The following is a 20,358-nucleotide window of genomic DNA, read 5'->3' on the forward strand; positions in this document are numbered from 1 at the left end:
CAAAAAGTGAAAAATTAGGCATTTGGTAGCAAATAAAACTTAATTATGGATGTACACTTGATCCTTTTATATTATACACCATTTGAAAGTTAAATCTTTTATCTATTGCTGCATGTTAAAATATTTGTAACTTTCTTTGCCTTTCACTTAGAAAATCATAGCAAAACATACCAACTGAGCCAGTTTATTTTTTTTTCGTCAAATGAATAGTTTTGTAGCAAACATTAATAAGTAGTTCTCTTTAAAAATTGACGTATCATTTATTTAAATGGGAACTGTAAATAGTTTACCTGCAGCCATAGACAAATGCTTAAGCTTTCAGAAAATGTATTATTTTACTGATTTTTGATATCTGGTTCATAAGTTTTACTTGCTACAAGTGCACGCGTGATATCTTAACAAGCTAGGAAGTTGCTTATCTCTGTTATCTATGTCTAGGTGTTGATTTATAATAATCGTCACGATTATACCATGATACCATGAAATCGACGTTACAAACGGACAATTTACGCAATTTGTTACTAGTTCAAAAGAATTTAAAATGAAGATACGATATTTTCTGAAAATTAAAATAATGCATCTTTAAAGTCCGCCACGTAAGCATTACGGAGTAACCGGGCTGTTGCCATCACACAGCTTGGGATTTCGGATTTGCAGTGCATGAGTACCGTTAACGTATCGTAAAAGTTGAGAATTGAATTTTCACACAATTGATTAAGGATTCCTATATTGTGCAAGGACATAAAGAAAATCTAATTTTCCGCCGACAAAAAGTCGAGTTCATTCTTACCTGTACGAAATTTTCTGCACGGAAATGAGGCGGAATTCAATGGCAGATTCCGCCCAGAAATTTAAATTCTCCCCCAAATATACAAGTGTTAAACCATTTGCTTTTGGCACGGATTCCGGCCAGATTCCAGGCGGAAACGGGACAGATTCTGGGCGGAATTGGGACGAAATATGCAAATGAGTTGGGGCGGAATTTTGAAGCAGAATCTAGGGGCGGAATTTTGAAGCGGAATCTTGGGGCGGAATTTTGAAGCGGAATCTCGAGGCGGAATTTCGGAATGGAATTTTGGAACGGAATTGTCAAACAAAATTCTGGGCGGAATTCTGGGACAGAATTCATGGAGGCGGAATTTTTATGAGTTTAACATGATCACATTTTTTTGGGATAAAATTATCAATAATGTATCACATTAAATTTTCTTTCACAAAATTTAAAACAATCCTTTAGTCCAAATACAGAATATAATACCATACATTCACTATAACACAAACAGTTTTTTTCTACCTGCAGGTTTTGGTACTGGTTTTCTTAGAATCCAACACTTTGTTTTTTTGCAATTTTTTTGCTGAGAGTGTTTCAATCATAAATTTGTTTCAAATGTTTCTGATTATTTAAATTACTATTTCTTTAATTGATGTCTGTTTTAAGTCCACTGCCTGTGTTTCCAAGAACTTCTTGTGGTTGTGCTCACCTTTAATAATAAAATTAATAATTAATTAAACAAAAATGTAGTAATGAATTATGTTTGATTGCATAATTATATGCAGTTATATTTCATATTTTTTGATAATATCAAATTTTATGTTTCAACAGTATTAAATATTAACAGTGCTTATGCATATTCAAAAATACTAAAGCTTACGCAGTATCTTATTTCAGTGCACAAGTGTTTAAGAATTGCTCTGTATAAGAATTAATTAACTGCTTTATTTGTGACACTATTTATTACTGGTTATGTATTTTTTCAAGGAAAGATGTTGAATAGTAAAGTATTGAGATTTAAAAATATACCTTTTCAGGATTAAAACTGCACATCTTTATTGAAACACCTTGCATCTCACAGTCAGCACTTAACTCCCAGTCTGAAAATATGAGTGTAAAATGTAATTTTAGATTGTTCCATTAGAAACACAACACATACATGTAAAATAATAAATGATTATGATGACCCAGTTCAGCTGTACAAAACTTCTGAATTTGTACCATTAATTCCTATTTAATCAAATTGACTTAATTTGTTTAATTTCCAGGAAATGAAAAAGATCTACTACATGCTATTAATTTATACAATACACACAATCATTATATAGAATCATTGAATAATTTATATTTTACAGTCATTAAACATGTAATAAAGATTTAAAACAATTATCAGAAATAAACAAATGTATGAAGTTGAAAATATAAAAACAACATTGACCTCTTGTTACAAATTTTAGTTTGCGTAACCATTGATAGTTTGATATTAAACTTGTTTCAGCATTAATGTAACTAAAGGTTTATGATTACCTGATTATGTTGTTCATCTCCTTGTCCCATGTTTTCACACTTATTTATCATACCAATACTAAAACACTTTGAGATCTTAAACAAAAGTATATCTCCAAAATTGTTAAAATATCAAATACATCCTCTGTTATTTTGCACTCTTTTTGCTGACCCAGATATCTTAGAATTCAAAATTCACAACTGTATAACTGCATGGACAGGTCAATCATTATGTAAAACAGGGTTAATTTACTCATCATCTCAACCTCCATTCATTGAATGTAACAAAAATTCAAGTAACAACTAGATATATATATAGAATTTAAAAATCATTACAAATTTCTGAACAAAAAAAAAATTGCAATGTCCTAGACAAATTCTGCATATGAAATTTATAATGTTATCTCTCCCCAAAATAATTCAATGGAACAGCCTGATCTGTTGGAATGACCAGTGGAGTAAATTAGTCATGCAAAGAGTTTAAGATGGTGGGAAACTGTTGGTCAGTTGAGTTTTATCAGAGCTCTGATCTGTGTAGTGTAAAATCTCAGTGGATGTATATTGTAGTATTTATTTACCTAAATGAAAGCAATTATTGGGCAGTATTGGCTGATCAATTCTATATAGATTAAAAGGGCATAATATATGAGATTATTTCATGCAATGTTTTTGTTTTGTTTTTGTTTATTTTTTATAACAAAATCATGATTTCTTAGAGTTTAAAATGGCAAGCATCTTGTCCTGTGGCTGTCCTGATATTCAAATTTAAACAGCATTCTTATTTCAATGTTGCTTTTTATAAACTTAAGCATTTTGGAGGTGAATGTTTTCAAGTTCTACACTAAGATTATTACAGTTGTTTTTCAGTACAAAAAAAGATTTGCTAAATTAGTCTGACAATATATCATTTGCCACAATATTTAAAAACATTGTTTAGGTATATTTTAATGTCTAAAAAATAACCCTATTTATTCTAAAAATACATCTGTAATTATTGGTCAAGTATCATGCTTCAACAAAAATAATAAGTACAGTTGGTAAAATTTCAATGTCTGCAAGTGCAAAAACAAGAGTTAACAATTATGATTTAGACATCTTATATGTGAAATTCTGTTCAAGAAAAATGTTTAAGTATAGAATTCCGCCCATAGTGAAGACCATTCCTTCCCAAGAAAATTTCAAAGTTGAAAATTCTGTCCAAGATGAAATGTTTAAGTATAAATTCTGCTCCAAATAAAATTCCAGCCGGAATTTTTCTAGTTTTCCGCCCAGAAAAGTGAACAAAATATTTTTCTTGTGAGACGGAATGACACGGAATTTGCGTTTCCGTTCCTGGTCCGCCCAGAAATCACTGATTCCGTGTCAATTCCGTGCCAATTCCGCCCAGAATCCGTGCCAAAATTTCGTACAGGTACATTTCTTGCAAAATGGCTGAAAACAAAGACTATTCGGAAACTAGAAGTACAAGCTTAGACGCACGAAATCGTAGACAATTTGATAAAATGTCTCCATTTTTCAAGCAGCCCCTTGAAATAGGAGCATTTTCCTTGGATATTTCTAGGAATTTCGATAACTCGAGAAACCAGCTGAAATTCTTCATTAAACCTCAAGATTTACAGAAAGTGGAATTTAATTTGCGGAAAGGTTACCGTAAAATGATAAGAAAAGACGATTCTAAACCCGAATATATTGACAACATATTGAGGTGGATTACAAACAACCCGGATGAGCTTAGTATCAAGGGGACCCATGAAGGAACATCAAGGTAAAACTTTAATGAGACTTTTAGAAGAAAAAAATATAACGCGTGTTCAAAGCTTTTGGCACAAAGAAAATTTTGCTGGTTATTATGTTTTTAACAAAGAAAGTGTGGATGACAAAGCTCTTGGCGGTGTTAATGTATGATATGATTTTAAAGTATGGTATTCTAATATTCTTAAACCGTGAACGAACTTTACTTTCATGTGGATGATTGCAAGGGATGTCTGTCAATATGAGACAACGTTACGATAGCAATAATAAAAAATTTGAATAAAACTGAATTATGGTAATAGTCTTTATATAAAAAAAATATTTGTAAATAAACAAACAAAATTGAATAATTGGATTTTTTTTCAAAACCTAATTCCTACTGTTGAACATTTATTCTAGAGAGCTTTCAAATGCCCCTATATATATTGCCGAAGGAATCTCAAATGCAGAGAAAACATGTTGTACACAATTAGATTTTGGTGGAGAAGATGTTTTTCATTATGCAAGAACATTGTATTATAAAAAAAATGATACATTAATATTAAGAAAATTCAAAGACTAATTAGTCCAATTAATTAGACTTGTCAAAGAGATATCATCATAAATTTTGAACGAGCGATGTCTTTTTCCAAAACGGTTTGACAGTAGAAAAAAACAGCTTGTTAAATGGATCAAATTGTTCACGTTTAATTGATTATCTTAATCATTAGAATTTTCCGGCTTCCGGAAAGGTGTTAGTTGTACAGCATCCAACCAGATCAGAGTCCGTTTGACTAAAAGGCCCACTAACATGATTTCTGGAAAGAAACATCCAGAATGTCATGTGTGGCAATATCATTTATCAGTGTCACGGGCAAACCACAGGTGGCAGTCACCAGCTTAAAAAAATCTAATCTATAGTTAGTGGAATTTTTTATCGGTAAAAGGGTTGCAAAATATGTTCTAGTAATAAGAGTAAGCCTTTTCACACCGTGTATATATTCAGTACCGCAGAAATGTGCAAATAACGATGGAATTGTGCAAAAGTAACGCAGAATTGTGCAATTTAGTGGCTAAAACGGGCACCGTGATAAGTAAATGGACCAATATTTTTTATTGAACACCAAATTGGAAGAAATGAGTTTGCGCATACGGTTGCTGAGACATTATATTTTAAACCTCATCAAAAATATGTCCGTGAAAAAGTTTATTTTTCAAGATTATTCGTGAAAATTACGACCTGACGGCGATTTTAAGTTTCGTTGATACCTTTAATACATTTACGAACATGATGTTTTTATATTCGGCGTACTGGAGACATTTTACAATCTACTCGTGTCATATTACACTTAATTTAGCACATAAAATGTAACTAAGACCATTTTACGAGGTAACGCTGAATTCGTGAATGAAGCACTGAAGAAACGGCGGTTATCTCATTAAAAGAAGCTAAATCTTATTTTACCAGCTTCCTTCTATCAATGTACGACAATGGTAGTTTGATAGATGTCTTAGGTATACAGAATATGAAAAAATAAAGTTTTAAATGTGTTAAATGTACATATTTATTTGACGAAACACAAAAGTCACGCTCAAAACAGTAATCAGGTTGTCTTTCTCACGAATGATCTAGAAAAGTAAACACATTCCTGAAAAAAAAAATGTAATGCTGGTTAAAGTATAATATCCTAGCAGCCGTATGCGCTAATTCAATTCTTTAAATTTGATTTATAATAAAATATTTTGGTTCGTTTACTTACTGTGTTATTTGTTTTGCCAATAGCGTTGCACAGATTATGCGTTACTTTTACGTTAATTGCACATCCCTGCGTTACTGGATATGCACGTTACTGGATATGCACGGTGTTTTCATGTGAATATTTAAAGATCCTGTATGTTGTAATTGAGGATGTATACCACACTTAAATTATGCTTATAAAACAATTTTCAAACATCGAAGAATATGTAAAATATGTACTGCGAATATTTGTACATAATTATATGTAAATTAAAATCATCAAAATATATGCATTCATTTCTTGTTGAAAAAGTTGACTTAGTCTATATAGAAAATATTTTTTTTATTACCTCCCTTTATTTATATGAAATGTTAATTTCGGTAATATCTTTATAAAATATCCTTTTTGGAACTTGCAAAATTGATAAATCTTAATTTGAGCATCATATTTATGATTTAAAGGGTTTTTTTCACTGAGGTTTTTTGACATGACGGGACTGGAAATGAATTTTTGTTATTATTACTCCATTTGATGTAGATCTACTGTATACTAATAACTTATGTGCAAAATTTCAGATCATTAGCGTGCTCCGTTTTTCCAGAATAATAATTATAATAGTGAAAAATGACACAAAATTGAAAAGCGTTTAAACGCTTTTCACTCAAATCGGACTGAGAATAGCACAAACATATGATTTTCAAATTATTTCTTGTATATTTATTGGTTATATCTTATTAATATTTCTGTTTCAAGTACTCATGTTTATCTATGTGAAAAATTAATTTTTTATGTTTCAGGCTTATAAACCTCAGTGGAGTTCCTTTAAAACCATAAAAATGTGTTACAGGATCTTTAAAAGTTAACCTATGTTAAGACTTATGCCAAAAAGATAGCGTTATTATTATAAACTCGATCTTAACAGCTTTACTGTACATGTTACCTCATCTTTTTTCGAAAATGGCAATGAATGCGTGGAATACAATACAGTTCTTTCGGTATTATTCACTAGCTATTTTTAAAAAAACCGGCGGTGTTTATGAACAATCGTGTTCAATTGCAGCACTTTATCAAAGAATTAAATTACTTTGTATAACCCTGTCACTTTAGTTTCAAAAACAATGTGCATTGTCTTCACATAAGCTTCGTTTACGACAAAAACTTCCAAAACACGATAAACAGATCTGGCATTTCGATATTTTGATGGCTTTGTGGCATGAACGACATTACATATAGGTACAGAAACTTGAAATTCTATCAACATTAATGATAATATCCAAAATATACCCCTATACAGTTTATTTATACTGTATCGGGGGTATATTTTGGATATTATCATTAATATTGATAGAATTTCAAGTTCCTGTGATATATAGGTTAATGCGGTAAGGTAGGAATTTTCCTACGTTATCAGCGAATACGGCAGCAGAGATTATGGGTTTTTTTGTGTTGTGTTTTATTTTTTTTTTTATTATTATTTTTTTTTTTTTTTTTTTTTTTTTTTTTTGATTTGTTTGTGTTGTTTGTTTTTCGGGTTTTTTCCATTTAAAGACATCTGAAAACGGTTTTTACGTATCAAAATTTATTGAAAACAGAACAACATGGCTATTTAATTCAGGCAGGAGGCCATTAAAGTCACAGTATGAATAGATCTAGTATAGTTATAAATATGTGTTTGTCTGAGAAATTTTTCTGCGGGACAAGTATGGAACAGAATTAGTGCATTTATTCAAGGATTTACATTACTTGAAAGAAATTTAAGCGATGTGTAAAAAATAATAAACAGTTACTTTTATTTCGCAAAATACTGACTCAAACTGTAAAGATTTTTATTGTTTTTCTAGCGTTACATTAAAAAGTATAATAAATATCTTTCTACAGGCATTCAAATAAAAAGAATAATTAAAATATACGGATTAAAATATACGAGTGACATTAAAAAGGCCGGAATCGAGACAGCCACACGAGAGAACTTTATATACTGTTACGATGATTGTCTACTTCACTGCACCGACATTTGAAAACAGATTTACAAAAAATAATAATGATATAAATGATGAATGAAATTTAAATATTCTATGAATATGGCAATATTGACAATCTCGGCAATATTTTGAACTAAAAAATGAATAATTTTTTTTCACGTGTAAAGGCCGCAATACATTACCCGTAAAACAATTGTGCGTTAATAAATTTGACTACATAACCCAATAAATCTTAAATATTGCATCTTTGATCATCTGTGAATAACTTACATCGGCTTCTTTTTTGTTTTGAAACTGAAAATATTATGGTACCGTAATTACCTGCTTTTTATATAAAAAATGTAAATTTACCGCGGATTTCGTCAAGTTAATTTTTTAACCGTCGTTGCGGACAGATAAGCTGTACCTTTAAAAAATAAATTAGATATTTGAATTAACCAAGTATTTTTCTTCAAAATAAACTTTAAATTTCCAAAATCGGATAATAAATGAAAAAGCTATATGGTATTTTGTAAAGTAGGTATCCGTTGCGAACGGGCATTTACGCTTCGCGCCGGTAAATTATCGATCGATGTACCTTTATCGGGTGCACGACAAGATATTTAAGCATTTATATTAATAATATCTGTCATATTTTGCGGTTCTGATCGGAATATCCGTCCCGAGGTGACCCGCCCATTGGGCGGTAACGAGGCTTGCCGAGTTACCGCCCATGGGCGGGTGACCGAGGGACGGATATTCCGATTCCGAACCGCAAACATATGTCAGATATTTTTTCTTGCATATTCTACCATATTCCATTATATTTTAAATTCTTTATCTTTATTTTCAATGAAAATTTATATCATTAAAACCGTAACTACTTTCATTCAACAGCGTATGAATTACAAAATCATTCATAACGGTAAAATGACGTCATCTTTATCGTGCCATTGTACAGCACGCGACTCATCTGGAACCCCCCATGCCAGATGAAATTTCCGGCATGGGTAAAACTAACGGAAACGCCAGTCTGATATGCAAGAAAAGGTTAACTGGGAGTGTCCGATCCCTGTAATATAAATCCGTGATTTATTCCACCTTGCTTGATGATATCCTAAAGCTTTCCCTTTGTGTATGCTATCAAATGTGCTAGGCGTATTGATTTGACCTAAAATGTGTTTATGTTTAGTCTTGTTATTCATGTAACATAATATCCATATATCAAAAAAGAAAAGAAAAAAAAAGATTTTTGTTATATTGTATAATATGACACTATGACAAAAAAATATTTCTGTTTTTCTTATTTGTTTGTTTGTTTGTTTGTTTGTTTGTTTTAATATATGGATATTACGGTATATTCCATAAATAACAAGACTAAACATATTTTAGGACAAGCACCTTTGTATGCTATAGAACTTTAATTAATTGTCTTTGACACGAATGTTTGTACATGTCGCAGTAGGCCTGTTTCCCGCCTGAGGAAATGAGTTTCGAATGACAACTAAAATGTTAAAAGTTTTAAATTGTATTACAAATAAACAATCTTCGATTTGCAAAAAAAAAACAACAACAAACAAACAAGGACCAATATATAATACTTTGTTTGACATGCCGCAGTGTTTGTATAGTGTACTACAATCTTATACAGTAACCTCCCCTACTTTCGCCGGCATATGATGTAACTGTAAGGGAAGTAACCGTTGTATTTTATTTGTTCTGGTTCCCATTTCAAAATGGCTGAAGAAGACGAGATCATAGAAAATAGAATATCTAATAAATGTACTACATCTACATTAGACACAACAAATCATAGACAATTTGATAAAAAATTTCCATTTTTCAGACAGCCTCATGAAATCGGTTCATTTTCCTTGGACATTTCTAGGAAATTTGAAAATTCGAGAAATCAGCTGAAATTTTTTGTTAAACCTCCAAATTTAGGTAGAGTGAAGTTCAATTTATGTAAAGGTTACAGTACAATGATTAGAAAAGACGAATCTAAAAAAGAATATATTAACGACATTTTAAAATGGATAGCAATAAATATGGATAAGTTTATTATCAAAGGGACCAATGTTGGAAAAACACGGTAAATCTTTCATACAGACCATCTTAGCTTAAGGTCTTCACTGTACCCGTTTATATACTATGACTTGACATGAACGCTGGAGACAAAACCCATAGGGAAAGTCCACCAATTATCTTGCCAGGAATCTAACACTGAAACTAAAGTGAAGGCAATCTGAAGCATACCTTGATAAAACTATGTAATCTGTTGATAAGCCAAGGATGGACACATAAAAAACTTATTATGAACAAAAACTACCAAATAGTTTCGGGCATGTAAAAAAATCAGCACTTGTCCGACATATTGCCAAAATGTTAGACCATGTGATTACGAGATTGACCTTTACGGGCTAATTTGCGCCAGCGGTAAAGAAAACAGAGCCCATGTGCTTCAACAATTTTTATAAATTACTTTTTTAAAGATATCCTGACTGTTGTATTCCCTATAATTTTTTGAAATGTTGTCAACAAAGATGGTCTAAATATAGTACACAACTCTCAGCCAATTATGTCATATGAGGTCTTGCGTAGCTCCTAAATGTCATGGCCGCCTGTAGTCGGCGTAATTGATGTTTCACAGTTAAATAGGCGATTTTAATGACAGTATTACTATTTTGACACTTAAATGGTATAGAACATTTATTAAAATAATAAATTGTTTCATTGCAAAATGCACAAGAATAATTGAGATAAAAATCATAAAGGTTTTTGCAAATGAAAGTGGCATGAATTTCTGTTTGCTAATAAGGCCAAACAGTGTATATTCAGAAATTATAATCCTTATGAGAGGAATGAATATGTCAGAACGGGTGTTCATTGTTTGATATAGTCTCAATATTTTAACTGCAAGACCAACCAATTTTACAAACTGATACTACACAGATGTCTCAGAAGGGCAACCATTGTCCATATAATAAAAAGCCCTAAAGCACAAAATTTGATGGGCTTCTAGGTTTGATATAGCCCAAAATATTTATGAAAATGCGAAGTCTTTTATTGAAGGACTAGGTTTGATATAAAGTTTATTAATATTAAATATTTTCATCACAGATTGCCTTACTAAATTTAATAAATATGTTTGCATTCTTCTGTTGTAGCCAATTGAATACGGACTTTGTTTGCTGGCGAGGGTTGTTGACAAAATTTCTGTGCACACCGTACGAAAATAGGGAAGGTTGGCTGGTTGCAATCACCCTTTTTAATGGCACATATTACTTATGTGAGTTTGAGACAGAGCAGAAAAAAGAACAGAATGCCTCAAGAACTCAAAGAGATGATGAAATGTGTTGCTGGGGTTGGAAGTTTGAGCAATACTTAACTGCTGGTGAGTTTATGACTTTATTTTCTTCAAATAAATGAGCTTTGAGATTAAGATTTCATTACTTTGGAGTCATGAATGTGAGCCTTTCAGAATCACAACGGTGGAGTCATGGGTGTCAGGAGCAACACTTGTGAGTGCCTTGCAGAATCACACAGAAGGTAGTTCAGAAAGCAGACTCCTGATTTTTTTAACACTTGTAGTGCTAGCAGGAGTGTGGGGGGGGGGGGGTGATTTTCCTGTAATTCCAGTATAGAAAGGCATATGAGCTTGCTTATTTGAGCAGTTTGATAAGGCTGTACACCACTGTTAGCTGCTTGCTTTTAATATATTGATTAAAAAATAACTAACTTGGGACAAGTAAAGTAGGGAGAGTACAGTACAGTAGTAGATTGTTTAGCTAAATCTAGCTATAAAGTAGTGTAAAATTAAATCAAAAACAGTTTTGCTAAATCAAGCAGTGTGACACTATATTAATAATTGTTTGTTATAAATCTAATCTAATTATTGTTCAGCTTTTATCTCGAGCATTGTTAAGTTTTATCAAGCAGTGTATAGCTAAATCAAGCATTTATTATACAGTTAGACAAGGAAAGGTATAGGCAGTATTCTATTCTTTCATAATATTATCTGCACAGTTTTCAGCAGTATGGAAAAAATGTAAAATCTTATCATTTTAGATTCCCCTAGCAGTGAACCTGATACAGATACAGCATATAACAACTGTGAAGCTTTCTGTACTGTTGTACGCTCAAGACTAAACTCACATTCATTAGGTGAGAATTCTTTTTAGTATTTTAGCCATTGCATGATTATTTTAAAGTCCAATGTGAATGGTGGGTCAATCGCTTTTTAAAAGAGCTCCACTGAGGTCAAAAAAGCCTTACAATAAAAATTTGAAATTTTTGCTTAGACCAAGACGTTAGTGAATCACTTTTAATGAGAATATCTGCAAAGGATAATAAAGAAATATTCTCAAAATTAAAAGGAAAACCGATTTTTTGTGTGATTCTTAGCTTGATTTGAGTGAAATGCATTGCAACGCTTTTCAGTCTGGGGTCATTTTGCATGATCCTGAAAAAATGGGCAAAAAAGACCCCCCCCCCCTCCCCCCCATTACTCCACTTTAACCTTTACCCTTATATAAGCGTGTTTCGGCGGCTTTTTGCCCCCCCCCCCCCTTTTTTGAGGCCTCAAACAGTGAAAAATGCCCTATTTAGACCCCAAACACTGTTTTTCGTTTGAGAAATGTTGTTATAAAAAGTGACCACTTTTTCGGCGCCGTCCTCCATCCAAATATTACATCAGGGGGTTGCCATAAGGGGGATGTGCCCCCTTCTGTTTGGGGGGTTTGAAGGGGGGGCGGAGTCCCCCCTCATCGCCAAAAAAATTTTGGACATGTGACAGGCTAAAAATGGCCTCAGGTTGCTCTTAGGGTGACTAGTAACCGACGCTGAAAAGCCTTTTACTCTATCTCAATTCATTGAGAAGTTGCAGCACTTTGAAATCAGTTTTGATGTAAAAAAAACAATGCAAAATAGTGATTTTGGCAATTTGGAGACGTCCCCCTGTTGCCATGGTAACAGGAAATTTACCACTGAGCACGCTGTTACAGAGGCTATGGTGTAGTCAACATTTGTGCCAAGTTTCATTAGTATTGAAGCATTTTTCATAGTTTCATAGCAGTTTGAACTTGTTGCAGGAGGCTTTTCAATGAAAACGGCCATTTTTCGCAATATGCTCATGGGGTAAAAGGTAAAACATACAATCTGCATATTACCAAAGTGAGGTTTGTATCCCTTTCTTAAAGCGCAGTCAAAGCATTGCAAGGTCTTTTAGCTAAATTGAAAGTTGAAAGAGGGTGGGCTATTATACTAAGAAATAAATCAGATAAAAGTAAAATCTGACTAAAATTTAGATCTACTTATTTCTTTTATGAAGATCTGAAGATATGTATATGTTTCGCCTTCTTTGTTATTTGCATTTCCTGGGAAAGCTATTTTAAGCCATGCAATCAAACCGGTTTTTACCAAAATCCTATTATATGTGAAAGTTAAACAAATTGTTTATTTTTGTAAGAAAAAAATTGTTTAAAGTAATTTTTAACAAATAACTTGAAAAAATATCTAGTCAATTTTTAATGGGTAAGATTGTTTTGCCAAATTACCTGTCAGCTTTAATGACAATGCCATGTTTGTTCTCGAAATCAGTCATGAAATTTACCTACTCAGGATTGGTTTTACCAGGGTAAAAATTAGAAGCATCATAGCTTTCAAAAATTATAAACGCTCGCCGATGATTGAATGTGTGAATAGTCACCGGAAATAATTATGTATATGTTCACAGCTAAGCGTTATTTAGAGCTGATTTTAATCAGATTGATAAAAATATTGACTTGTTTCGCAATTCCAGTGTACTCAGGAGAAGTGGATGCTGAATATACTGATAATGTGTATGGTAAACACTACATAGAACTTAAAACAACACGAGAAATAACTCATCCAAGACAAAATGTCAACTTTAAAAGGTAAGATTATGGGGATTGTTATTTGGTTGGATTTTAGGTCAAAGCAACACATTGTCATATAATGACCCATAAGCTTTACAAAGAAAGACTGTTTTGAACTCTTCTGTGCATTTATTTTAGACCATGGATGGCAAATTCCAATTGTTTGCATTGTCCAGGTTGTCACATAGCCAGTACATTTACCGACATGTAACATTTTTTCCAGAATTTACTTTATAAGTATCATACGGACAAGTGAAAAATGATACAGACTTATGGACAAGTAAGTCAAAATGGTCAGATTTTGCAGCCATGAGCAGGTTAAGTATAATCAGCAACCTCCTGTAAGAATCAAAAGTCCCTGCCAAGATTCGAACTATCCTTGATGAGGAGTAAGAGTTTCATTGTCAGCAACCTAAACAATTCTTGAAAAGTTATACAAATTTACATGAATTTTTGAAAATGTTATTTAAGTCTTTTGATATTTCAGATTTAAAGTAATAAAATGGTGGGCACAGAGTTTTCTGGTTGGTATACCCGAAATAGTGTGCGGTTACAGGGATGATGATGGCATTGTTCATAGATTGGAATCATTTAACACGATGAAATTACCGGAATTTGCAAAGGTATGCATTATCTTACATCTAGCCTTTGAGTTAAAGTTTAGCACCATGAAATAAATAGAAATTGCTGGGGTATGCCTTCTCTAACCTTTAGTGTTTTAGTATGAAATAAATGGAAAATTGCTGGGGAATGCCTTGTCTAATCTGTAGCCTTTTAGTGAAGTTTTGGCACGATGAAATAAACGGAAACTGCTTGGTTATGCCTTTTCTAACCTCTAGCCTTTTAGTGAGAGTTGAACATCTTGATCCAGTGCTTGTCTAACCTATAGCTTTTTAGTGAAAGTTTAGCACCATTAAATTAATTGAAATTGTTAATAGTGTATGCCTCATTTTACCTCTTACCGATTTAACAAGAGTTTCAACAAAGAGGTACTTTATTAGTTTTGAGTGAATATAGAATACATGTCTCAGTCACTGAGACAATTTGGGACTTTCCAATGCGCAAAAAGTAGTAAGTAACAAATAGGAATGTGCAGGATGGCCTGGCTCTATACTGGTGGCAAAGGCTCTTCACTTTAAGTTCCACCAGGTAAAGGGTTAAAGGTCATCTTGGTATTGGTCATTTTCAACAGCAGTAAAGAATAACACGCTTTAGAAATATTACCATCGGCCTAGTCATTATTGTCATAAAGTATCTTGCATTCACCATTCTAGGTCTTAAAAGTGTAGTAACTTTAGGCCAACTAAATGTTTGATACAAAGTGTTACAATGCTTTTAATACCTTTTGATCATGGTGTAAAATCATGGTATAAATACGCAAGAATTAAGACAGAATTACCCATCATATCACAGTGCCTGTACATTTATTATGGTGTAGAAAAAATGATGATGAAGGAGAATTACTGACTGGTGTTCCATATATTTCAGGATATACGTGATCCTTGGAAACCAAATGTATGTTTCAATTTTCTGGACCAACTGCTTTCGTTTATAAAGTCTACTGTAACAGTTGATAATCATAGGTAACTTTTCTTATTATTTAAGGGTTATAATGATTTTTAATTATAAAGAATAGCCGTAAAGAAGCAATAAAGATTGGATTTAGTTTAAAATTTTACCTTAAAATTAATAAATGATTTTGTGTAGACTGAAAGATGGGCAAGTCCATTTAAGATACTAAACTTGGTAAAGAATAATGATTTTTAACATAAAAACTGTAATGATTTTGCCCTTTGACCCAGTTTTGACCTTTGACCTCTAAGTGTGCCATTGACTGCAGCTATTGTCCTGGATATTGTACACAACTCATTGTTTTTGTGATCGTACACATTTATCTTAAGAAATTTTAAAATTAAAAGATGAAATGTGGCAATGGACTTTGGACTTTTTGCATAACATGTTGTCTCATAATGGTTGATATAATTGCCAAACAATTACAAAATTCTTCAATGATTACAAAATTTTAACATTTGTCTGTGACCTTCACCTTGCTAATACAGACATTGTTTTTAACTTGTGACAAATTATACATGGTTCCACTTTATTTCTTAAACTCTAAATATCTTAAATGGACTTGTCCATCTTTAAATATAATCACATTCACCATTTATAGCAGAAAATTTCAAAATAAGCAAGTGGTGCAGACCATGATCAGATGGCACTGGTTGCCAGGGTAGATTCACTTGTGACAAGCAAGCTTAACATAACATTACAGAACGTTCATTCTCAAAAGCATGAACATTTGATTAAAATTAAAAGTTTAGATTTCTCTGTAATGTGAACTACAGTAAGAGACATTTATTTATTTTTTACTAAATTCATGTGTAGAATTTTTTTTAAGTGAAACTCCTGTACTTACATTATTTGTTACCATGCCTAATACATATTTGATATTTTTTTCCAGAATCGTGTATCTGCTGCAATGGTCGCCTAATGAAAAAGTTTGGTGTAGCAAGCCTCTGAATAACACAGATTATTTATTTCTGCCCGATTGGTACACAAAGGAATGAAAAAAATAAATGATGACTTGATTTTGACTTTATTTTTAATTTATCATGTTCCATAATGACTTTGAATCTGACAATTTTATTTTTTGTGAAATTGTTTTTTACTTCGCATATCTGTTATTTAGAGAAATATTCCCACAGTATCCACAATATTTCCCCGAGAGTGTACAACCAACTCTCCACAGAACTATTTTTCATTAAGAACTCGGGGGTACACTATTTGTGTGAGAAGTGGGGGGGGGGGGTATTTATTCAACTGTTTCGGGCAGAAAACCTAGTTTTCTGACATTTTCCTGTCATGTGTTTTTTGTCAGATCATTGAATGAATAAGCACCAGGCAAAACAAGCCTCTAAATGACTTGGGTGATTATATTTTTTGTAAAATATGCAAAAGTGAAAATGAGTCAAAGCAAGCCTCTAAGTGATTCAGATGATACATATCTGTCATAGTGGTACATCAATCGTGGAAATCTTTTGAAGTCTTAAGTGCCTATTAATTTAAAGGAGCTCCTAATTGACTGATTTTCAAAAGAATTTCTTTATCATCTTGTTTTGTAACTTGCCTTTTATTTATAACTATATCACTTTGTTACATGTTACTGAGAAATGACAGTATGACAATTTCTTGTTTTATATTATTGTGTTCTTCAGCAGCATTGTTTTCATAGGTAGAATCTGTATATGAACATGTAATACAGCATATTTAAACTAATTTTATTTTTTTATGTCAAACAATACTAAGGTGAACAGAGAGAAAAACAAAACTATTAAATTTTGTACTTTATTTTAGCTTTTCTGTCCTGTAATAAAGGTTCAACGCCAATATTTATAAAGCTCAACTATTCAAAGAATAGGGAGAGTATTTGTACTCGACCAGGCCTCGACGTCACAGTTTTGTTAAGTTTTTTCGTGCAACTGGTATATTCAAAATTACTGAAGGAAAAAGGTTAAAACTTAACACACTAATTTGAGTATGTTAGTAGGCCACTGTCCAATAACTAGATCATGGATTTTGACTGAATTATGGCCCTTTTTAACCTTAGAAAATTCTTCATTCTCCCTGCTGTTGTTTTACTATCAAGCACCGAGAATAGTCGAGCACGTTGTACTGCGGACAGCTCTTGTTACACTAGGCCAATATGAAATGGTCCAAACTAACATGGCAGAAACTGGGCTAACGCAAAAAAAAATGGCCCAGAGCATTTGTTAAATCAAGAGGCAGGCTGATATGATGTATTCTATATTGAAGTTATTGAAGAGATTTGAATTTAATTTTATTGTCATTGAATCGGTGATTTTATATTGGCTTCATTGCTTATCATGCAGTAGTCTTAGCCCAATTCAACTGACCTTGGCCAAGAAAAAAAATTCCCACCAAATATGCAGATTTTCCACAACCCTCTCAGACTCATAGGCATTTACAGGTCTAAGCATATTTTATGGAAAATGCCCTTTAAGGCTTTGTATCGGTGGTTTGCCATCAGGAAGAAAAGTTAAAAAAAACCTTAAGTTACCTACCTGAAATTTCCCAATTTAAATGTGGGTTGTAGAAGGAAAAAAAATCACCTGTTGGTACTTCATTACATTTAATGAACCTCAGTATTTAGTTAGTCTGTTCAATATTTATAGACTAACTAGCAGATCTTTATAATGTTATGGCAAGATTAATATCCATGGTCCTGGAACAATCTCTGTATTTACTAAAGATATGTGAATAAAATTCAATCAGTCTGTACTAAACGTTTTTAAATACACTAAAATCTGATCGCTATTTATAACCAAACTGACTTTTCACCAGACATCTTTATGTACAATGTCGACAAGTTCAAGAAGTGGCAGTGTGGCTAAATAGTTAACACATCTGACTAGTAATCTCCGGACCACTAGCAACATGGGTTCAAACCCCGGTTGCAAGCAAACCATTGTTTCTGAAGTAAGTAACTCAAGGGTGTCAACAATAGCTAAAAGCTTTATACACAATCCAACTAAAATAATTTCTGCAAAGACTAACATCGTGCTTAATAGCTTCAATCCAGACATTAGTATAAGATAGCCGGGGGATATCAATTCAATGTTTTTGCATATTTCTTAAATAACTATTTCTAAGTATGCATAAAAACTAAAACAAAAATCAAGAAATGGTTTTTACAGTTTATTTTGGGTCTTTTTTTTTCAAAGGCAATTATCAATGTGACATTTGATAGCATCTGCTTGTTAATCATGATTTATACACAAATGTTACGACAAAACCTAGGCCAAAAAATATCTGTTCCTAGTTTCCTCTATACAGGGAAAAAAGGGGGTGGGGTAAGGAGCTTGGTCAGCTCTCGCCTTAAATGGAATGAAAAAAATCTGCACTATTTTTTTTCTTTTTTCCAAATTTTATGAAAGTGCGTTTAACAGCTTTTTAACAATCTAGGGTTGGGATCTGTCGGTCAAAAACTGGAAACAGACCTTATTTTTTGGCCTAAGTACCTTTAACAGCAAATACAAAATCTGTCTTGTCTAACGATTTCACACGTTAAAATGTATGCAACATAAAACTTTCAAACAATAATCCTGTGTTACTAGTCACAGAATGTACCATCATCAAATATATATACATTTACTCAGACAAAGCTAAACAATACATGTATATTCTCATAACTTTGTACAGTTTAATGAATGAATCAGAAAATATTCAAGAGTAAGTGTGCCGTTTTGATTTCTAAATTAAAACCTGATGTATATAAAACCCACTTTGTCATTTGTTGAACAAAATATTTGTTCTTTATAATTCGTTGAACAAAATATTCATTCTTTACAACACAAGGAATGTGAAATAATCAGCAAATTCAAGGAACCCTCGATTACTCAAACTTTTTTTTCATTGAATGTTATGATTTAGCTTTAAGTTCAATATACTTCAAACAATACTGATTTGTCGACACCAGTACAGAGCCAAGTCAGCATGTACATTCTTGAAGATTACTAAAACTCTATACTGTTACAGGTATTCAATTTCAATATTTTGATACTGAAGTCCCAAAAACTTATAAGACAGCTCTGAATTGAATGCAGGGCAAGTCCATTACACAAATCGTGAGTGTAAGGATTGAAATTCAATTTGAGAATACGATCATTATCGCATTATCATGAAGAATCTGTTTAATCAATAAAGTCTTGCACTTAGCGAAGAAGATACAAGCTTGAATGGTTAAGTTATCGTATACTGACGTGCAAGTAAAAACGAATGAATTTTTTCCCCAAATCTCCAGAGTAAACTACATGTATATTTTTCTTTAATTTGACCTTGTTACCTACCATACTCTTTCACTTCAGCCCCTAGATGGCCTCCATTTTGACCTTTTAACCTAGTTCTTCTAACTTAAAGAAAATTTGTCATCCAAAAAAAGTGTTCTAACTTAATTTTGAAAGAAAAAGACTGATCGGTAATTGGTTAAGAATTTACACATGGGCAGACAGAGGGGACGAAAGTCACATTGTCAGACATCTGATAATCACAATGGCTCACCTCCTAACAACACTAAGGTGAGCTATTAAACAACAAGATTGCATTTGAGAAAAAATGCTATGCCACCGCATTAATTCAATACTAAATAGTAGTGTAGGAACAGATTTTTTTTGTTTCTATACAATTGAAGATTGAAATAATGCATATCTAATTCTTATTATCAGATAAGTAGTTAAATCTATTGTTAACTCAATAAAAGATCAGAGTAGGAATATATCAATGCAGTTGAGTCTAGTGAATTTGGTGGTGAAGGTCCTATTTCACACAGCCTAAATTTCAAGACTGCATCAAAGGACAACATGTAATACACTTTGTCAAAATCTAGGTCAGCTGATATCAAAGTTCATTTTGACACTAGAGGCAAAATTTTAACATCTTTGGTAGAGTACCTATAGATGATATCATTTAACAAATATTAAAGCTCTAAGCCTTGTACCTTCTGACAATAAGATTTTTTTTATTTTTTACTATACGTATATATTGAAAATCAATAACCCCGGGGCTGGGGCAATTTTGACCCCAGGGCTATTATTTGAACAATCTTGCAAGAGGTTCACTTCACGATGTTTCATGCAAAATATCTAACCTCTAGCATTTGTCAATTGCAAGAGGAATTTTTTTTAAAGTTTTTACTATGTAAATATGAGGAAAATCAATTACCCCCCCCCCCC

General features: G+C 32.4%; 1 protein-coding gene and 1 long non-coding RNA gene across 3 annotated transcripts; one reads left to right on the forward strand and one right to left on the reverse strand.

Moving 5' to 3' along the window:
- Positions 1 to 289: 289 nt before the first annotated feature.
- Positions 290 to 2,956, reverse strand: LOC132743134 (uncharacterized). The gene is made up of 3 exons (XR_009627528.1): positions 2,300 to 2,956; positions 1,802 to 1,872; positions 290 to 1,481 (listed from the first exon to the last, which is right to left on the reverse strand). It is a non-coding gene; the product is annotated as an uncharacterized LOC132743134 (long non-coding RNA).
- A 339-nt stretch (positions 2,957 to 3,295) lies between these two features.
- On the forward strand, positions 3,296 to 16,908 carry LOC132743123 (decapping and exoribonuclease protein-like). 2 transcript variants are annotated; one of them, XM_060731655.1, is made up of 7 exons: positions 3,296 to 4,043; positions 10,877 to 11,103; positions 11,778 to 11,873; positions 13,510 to 13,624; positions 14,094 to 14,229; positions 15,095 to 15,189; positions 16,071 to 16,908. In XM_060731655.1, the coding sequence occupies exons 1-7, from the start codon at positions 3,706 to 3,708 to the stop codon at positions 16,174 to 16,176; spliced, it is 1,113 nt and encodes a 370-aa protein (XP_060587638.1). In that variant the 5' UTR covers positions 3,296 to 3,705; the 3' UTR covers positions 16,177 to 16,908. The 2 variants fall into 2 exon arrangements, with proteins under 2 accessions (XP_060587638.1, XP_060587628.1); XM_060731645.1 differs by lacking the exon at positions 3,296 to 4,043 and adding an exon at positions 9,418 to 9,801.
- The last annotated feature ends 3,450 nt before the right edge of the window (positions 16,909 to 20,358 follow it).

This window comes from Ruditapes philippinarum, unplaced genomic scaffold (genome assembly GCF_026571515.1).
Source record: "Ruditapes philippinarum isolate M1 unplaced genomic scaffold, ASM2657151v2 ctg1226_1_1_1_1, whole genome shotgun sequence".
Classification (NCBI taxonomy): Eukaryota; Metazoa; Mollusca; class Bivalvia; order Venerida; family Veneridae; genus Ruditapes; species Ruditapes philippinarum.

Coding starts and splice junctions, on each gene's coding strand:
- LOC132743123 (XM_060731645.1), top strand. CDS start 9,446: ATGGCTGAAGAAGACGAGATCATAGAAAATAGAATATCTAATAAATGT. Junction 9,802..10,876: donor ACCAATGTTGGAAAAACACG/GTAAATCTTTCA, acceptor CTTCTGTTGTAG/CCAATTGAATACGGACTTTG. Junction 11,874..13,509: donor ACTAAACTCACATTCATTAG/GTGAGAATTCTT, acceptor TCGCAATTCCAG/TGTACTCAGGAGAAGTGGAT.